The 6,803-nt window shown below is 34.5% G+C and overlaps 3 protein-coding genes across 3 annotated transcripts in view; 1 reads left to right on the forward strand and 2 right to left on the reverse strand.

Moving 5' to 3' along the window:
• Positions 1-3,971: 3,971 nt before the first annotated feature.
• Positions 3,972-4,515, reverse strand: LOC113815427 (histone H4). The gene has a single exon (XM_027367501.2). The coding sequence runs from the start codon at positions 4,365-4,367 to the stop codon at positions 4,056-4,058; it is 312 nt and encodes a 103-aa protein (XP_027223302.1). The 5' UTR covers positions 4,368-4,515; the 3' UTR covers positions 3,972-4,055.
• A 164-nt stretch (positions 4,516-4,679) lies between these two features.
• On the forward strand, positions 4,680-5,285 carry LOC138860616 (histone H3). Its single transcript, XM_070118548.1, has one exon. The coding sequence runs from the start codon at positions 4,818-4,820 to the stop codon at positions 5,226-5,228; it is 411 nt and encodes a 136-aa protein (XP_069974649.1). The 5' UTR covers positions 4,680-4,817; the 3' UTR covers positions 5,229-5,285.
• Positions 5,286-6,564: 1,279 nt separating this feature from the next.
• Positions 6,565-6,803, reverse strand: part of LOC113815413 (histone H2B) — a 7,458-nt gene continuing 7,219 nt past the window's right edge. The window contains 1 exon segment of the mRNA XM_070118563.1: positions 6,565-6,803. This exon segment is cut by the window's right edge and continues 22 nt beyond it. Coding sequence (XP_069974664.1) covers positions 6,627-6,803 — 177 coding nt within the window. The 3' untranslated portion in view covers positions 6,565-6,626.

Raw genomic sequence — 6,803 nt, forward strand, 5'->3', positions numbered from 1 at the left:
AGACAAAATATATAATATGAACAACCTGCAAAATGCTGTGAAATGTTTTAAAAATAATTTAACGATATAATGTTTTACTTATATATATAGTGTATTTATTGAGTGGGTATCAATAATAATACTATGAATAGCTATCTATATAAAATTGTACAATTAGATAAAATAAATATAATAAAGAAATGTGCACAAACAGATACAATAATGGAAACACTAATATAGAAATATGAGAAACAAAGTAATATTATAAATATTTGTTTTATACCTATCACAAATTATTGTAACTGGAACATAAGAATGTAAAATATACATATGCAAAATAAAAAAAAGACCAAAAGTATATATATAAAAGCAAAGAAAAGAAAAGAAAAGAAAAGGAAATAAAAATCCGTCATACCAAATGATAAAGAAGAACAGTAACATTATATGGTTAATAGAAATAATGATAATATAAACATCACATAGATAAAAGAATGTGCAATACTAATAGAGAAAATAATATAGATACAAATACAATAATAAGAAAAGCATAAATAATTACTAATAATATAAATAATACAAATGAGAAGCCAAAAACATTATAATTGTAATAAAAAATTTAAAAATGGAAAATATTGTAAAAATAATAAAATAAATATATAGATATATACAAATAAATAAAAATAAAAGATTAAAACAATGCAAAAAGATATATACATATTCCCTTTAGATACAGGTGCATTAAAAGATGACATATCAAAAATCCATATATATATATAAATACAAATTTAGAATGTGAATATTGATAACATAAATAATAAAATATCTTAATCTATATGATAAACTATAATATGAATGAAAATTGTAAGAGTTCTGACAAATAAATATAATGATTGTGATTAATGTTGTTGAGAAAATAAAGAAATAATAATAATTGCAAATATGTGACCCAACTAACATGATGATAATGTATAATATTGCTAAAATGTAATGTTATATATATAATTATTAATATAAGTGATATACATGAAACAATAAGATAGAAATGTATGACAATTTCACACACCCATACACACATATATATATATATTGCCACCCACCCACCCACACACAGACACCCACATGAACCCACACCCAAACCCACATATACATCCATGTATGTATGTATCTATGTATAAGTATAGACATATGTTTATGTATATGTATGTACGTATAAATGTATATGTATAGAAAACAAAATAAATATGGGAAAAAAGAAAAGACAAGAAAAGAAAGAAAAAAAGGAAATAAATTAAACATGTATATACAATAATTAATTAATGTATTTTTTCATAAAGATGTGTATGTGTGCATAGATACAAAATATATATATATGTATATGAATATAAAAATTATATATATATGTATATATATATATAATATATATATATATATAATATATATATATATATATATATATATATATATATATATATATATATATATATATATATATATATATATAATAAAAGTAAAAATATAAATAATAACATGTACTATACTTATGTACATGCACGCACACATATGTATGTATGTATGTGTGTGTGTGTGTGTGTGTGTGTGTGTGTGTGTGTGTGTGTGTGTGTGTGTGTGTGTGTGTGTGTGTGTGTGTGTGTGTGTATCTATCTGTCTTTACTTGTGTATGCATACCCATGTGCTATAAATCCTATAATCAATATCATATTACATTTTATCTAATCATATATATATATATTATTTGATTTCATGCATAATTGTGTAATATTTCCTATCATCAATATCATAATTTTAAAGATATATATGAATGTGTTAGATTGCATAAATGATTTCTGGATAACATAACAAGATAACACTGAACTCTGTATCCAATATAAAATAGTATATTATATATATCACTGGAATTATCATAGTCCACTACTGTATCATGATCCCTTTAGTTATACCAAATATGTGGGTGAGACACCAAGGCACCTTGTATTTACCCCAAAAATAATGTGATAAGCATTACATATCAGTATCTGAATGTTATGAAAGCAATGAGTATCAACATATTGATGCAGAGTTCAATAGTTATTTAAAATAAAAATTCCAAAAATACAATACATGAAAAAAATTAACTTATAAACAAAATTGCGGTTGTAATAATTGATAAAGACATGTACAACAGGCATTTAATAATAATAAAATCAAACATAAATGCAACACCAATAATATTTTCAACAATATTTACTTCCAAACAAACATTCTTAAAATGTAATGAATATGAGCATCTTCCTCATGAACGATCCAACCTATTATAAGGCAGGACCTTTCCTTCATGCAACATGTTTAATATGTGATTATTTGTGTGAATATCGATTGCAGAAATTGTTATTTGGTATGATAAGCTAGTATTTGAGACTTGTTCATTGACACGTGTTTAGTCTACCTTTGCCTACAGTTTGTTTCAACATATTTGTATTGTACGGACTGTAAAACAATGATTACTCGTGATACTTTGAGATATTTTCTGTCAAAAAAAAAAAAAAAAACCGTTGCCAAAAAGACCGGAATACCAGGTTGGTAGTTAGCTGTTGTTTATACAGCGAATAAGGCCTATATTTGTGTGTCTCACTGTTTATACAGCGAATAAGGCCTATATTTGTGTGTATCAGTACGCATAGAGTCCATTTCTGTGTGACACAGTCCAAGGCTCGGCCGTGTAGGTCTCCCCGAGGCAAGAGCAAAGTAAAGTAATGTGAAATGAAATGGATTGGATTTGATTTGTTTCGTTTTGATGTGTTTTTTGATTTGACTCTGTCTTTTTAATTTCGTTTGTTGTTGTTTGTTGTGTTTTTGGTTGTTGTGTCCCCCCTCCCCTCCCCCCCTGTTGGTTGTTGTTATTGGTGTTGGTGTATGTTTCTTGTTCCTTGGATGTTTTGTTGTTGTTGTTTTCGTGTGTGTGTGCCTACATGTAACTGTGTTTGTTTCTTTGTCTGTGTTTGTGCCGGTCGTGTAATCAATCCTACAGACTGATAGCTGGTTATTAGGTAAGTGACAGACTGACTGACTAGATTTTTGTTGTGTTTGTTGTTTGGTCCTTGTGTATGATTATGCTGTGGTGTGGTCTGCTCTGCTGTGTTCATGCTTGATACAAGTAGTTGTTTGTTTTGTCTTTGTCTTTGGTTTGTGTTTGAGATGTGTATTGACTTTGAATATGCTTGTTAATGGTGATTGATTATATGATTGAGTGTGAATGAATGTTTTGAATGTGTTTGTTTGTGACATAGCTCTGATATTCTTTGATTCAATTATATTCCATAAACGTTTATGACTGAAAGACTCCCATTACTTGAGTTGTTCATAATTTGTTGGTTGCTTGCTTTGTGACTTCGTTCATGCATATATGTATAACTAACTAACAAACATACTATTAATTTAAAGCAAACAAACATGTGCATCCCCAATATGATGGTCACTTCATGTGCAACATTGACGCTACTATTGATTCTTCAATATTGTAAGTCAAGCTATCCTTGTAGTTAGTTAGTCATTAACACAAATCCACCACCCCTCGTACACAAAAAACTATATAACGCTCAATAAATGTATACAAACAACCAACATCTATATATCGAGTCGAGTCGTGTCAGGCAAAAATTATTGATATGACTTTAATAATAGACACCCACTCATAAATAACCGTCAACATAAGAGTGTGTGTGTTTTGTTTTAAAATAGTCACCCCTTACAACATGGATCTATTTCACTCTCTGATACCCAAACAAGTTGCCATAGGCCTATAATTGCATTGATTCTATCCATGTATGAATGTATGGTAAACTCTGTCATTCTTTCTTTGTAAGTAAATGATTTTTTGCCCACAAACATGCTCCCTCTAACGCCGACAAGCCCAAAAGCTAACTAACTAAATCAAACACTTAAAAAATTAAAAGCAAGAGGCAAACAGTGAGTCAACGATGATATCTCTGTAATAATTTTAGGACCTAAGATAGGTCCAAGGTTTTTGGTGGTAATGGTTGTCGTTTGGTGGTTGACGTTTTCGATCTTGTTGAAAACGTTTAACCTCCGAAACCGTACAGGGTGCGTCCCTGGCGCTTGAGAGCGTAGACGACGTCCATGGCGGTGACGGTCTTCCTCTTGGCGTGCTCGGTGTATGTGACGGCGTCACGGATCACGTTCTCGAGGAATACCTTGAGGACACCACGGGTTTCTTCGTAGATGAGCCCAGAGATACGCTTGACACCTCCACGACGGGCAAGACGACGGATGGCAGGCTTGGTGATACCCTGGATGTTATCACGCAACACCTTGCGATGACGCTTGGCGCCCCCCTTTCCGAGACCCTTTCCGCCCTTTCCACGTCCAGTCATGGTAGCGACTTGTCTTGCTGCGAGTAAACGAGAAGATGATCCGCCCTGGCAAACCCTAGCAATGGTACCTGTTCCCTACCCTCGCGTAGCGCTCAGGCTTGCCGCATCAAGCGGCCGCTCATCTTAACCGCCCGCTCTAAGCAAATAAACTTGTTTACACCTTCCAATCCATCCAAAGTCACCTGACCCATTACACGCATATGTTTGCAATCACCTTGTTGATGACATCCTGTATTAATTGTCCCATTTCTCATCAAGGATTTCATTTTAACACAGGTAAAGTTGGCCAGGTCTCTGGTCCTGCTTACACCGGGGAAATGGGCGGCGCCAACGCACACTGTGCCAGCCACACACTTCTCCGCACGGCCAAGCCCGCTCTGGTATAAATTCAGCTCTTGAAAAGCCGGCCAGACTGTTTCCTATCTGTACAGATACAAACAATCATTCGCAATGGCTCGTACCAAGCAGACTGCCCGCAAGTCTACCGGAGGCAAGGCCCCCCGCAAGCAGCTGGCCACCAAGGCAGCACGTAAGTCTGCCCCTGCTACCGGAGGTGTCAAGAAGCCCCATCGTTACAGGCCTGGTACTGTTGCCCTTCGTGAGATCCGTCGTTACCAGAAGAGCACTGAGCTCCTCATCCGCAAGCTGCCCTTCCAGCGCCTCGTCCGTGAGATTGCCCAGGACTTCAAGACTGACCTCCGCTTCCAGTCCTCTGCTGTCATGGCTCTGCAGGAAGCCTCCGAGGCTTACCTGGTCGGCCTCTTCGAGGACACCAACCTGTGCGCCATCCACGCCAAGCGTGTAACCATTATGCCCAAGGATATCCAACTTGCTCGCCGTATCCGCGGAGAGCGCGCCTAAGATTTTGGTTGCTAGCTTGCTTGCATCAAAATCATCCTCCTCGGCCCTTTTCAGGGCCTAAACTAATCAATATTGAGATGAAAACATGACATGCTTCCTTTTTTTCTTGTTTGCTTTAGTTTTTGAAGTAAAATGTAACCAGCAATGACGATTAGAATCAATGACATTGCATAGATAGATAGATAGATAGGTATGCAACTAGTAAGGTAAGGCACGAAGCCATGCATGACTGACTTTCAACATGTTGTTAACGCACTTGATTTCCTTATCGTATACGTTTCGATATGAATACTATGCCAAATATGAAATACTACAACAATATACATTGTTTACCGGTCGGTCTTTCGACTAATATTACAGACATACAGACACACACTGTCTTAAACATAAGTCCTTACTAAATATAATAATAATGTGACTAACAGACTGACTAAAATATTGACTATATATATGTTAATGACTGACTTCAAAGTTCAACAAACAAACACACTTGTGTGTAGGCAAGAATCAATATAAAACAATAAACACTACAATCACCAAACACCCCACCTAACCTACCTCAACCAATATATTATATAATATTTTATAGAAAACACTAAGAAATATACAATTACAAATCAAAGCTTGCGCCAACCATTAAAGCACGTGGTTATATCCCCGCATATTTGATCTTGTTTGCTTGTTTATGTGTATAATAATAATGTTATATATAACATTGAAGATCGAATGACACATGCTTTTTTTATATATCATAAATCAATATAATGTCTTGACAATTATACAAATCTATCTATCTATCTATCTATATAATATACACACACACACACACACCTACAACATAACATATATATATTATATATATATGTAATGTATGTATATATGTCTAACTATATACATAATATATGAAATATATATGTATACATATACACGTGTATGTCTAATATAAATCAATTCACCCACTCTCTGTCTCTTACATTAATACATACCCTATTCATTGATATGTCATGAATAATGCATGTGGTATATTTCTAATTATGGAAGACATATATGTTACTATGATATACAGGCATATATAGTTTCAACATATATTTCTATACATGTATATATATATTCACACACAGCTTTCATCTCTCGTATATCATACACACACTTCCTCTATCCTTAATCATACAGACAAACACACACACTTCAGTAAAAACGATGAAAATGAATCCCTTACTCGAAATCGAACGATTCAAACGACTATTACATTGATATATATGTTGATATTACTGTACTTTGAAAGAATGCACAAGGCAAATTGGTTAATGTCATTTCTATCTACTTTTGCATGTTCTGTGGCTCCTAAAGGAGCCGATGTTGTTGTAGGAGACCGGAGAAACCGAGCAACCAAGCAATTTACTTAGAGGAAGTGTACTTGGTGACGGCCTTGGTGCCCTCGCTGACAGCGTGCTTGGCCAGTTCACCGGGGAGCAGAAGCCTGACGGCGGTCTGAATCTCCCGGCTGGTGATGGTGGAACGCTTGTTGTAGTGGGCAAGGCGGGAAGCCTCAGCGGCAATGCGCTCAAAAATGTC

The sequence above is a fragment of the Penaeus vannamei genome, chromosome 42, assembly GCF_042767895.1.
Source record: "Penaeus vannamei isolate JL-2024 chromosome 42, ASM4276789v1, whole genome shotgun sequence".
Lineage (NCBI taxonomy): Eukaryota > Metazoa > Arthropoda > Malacostraca > Decapoda > Penaeidae > Penaeus > Penaeus vannamei.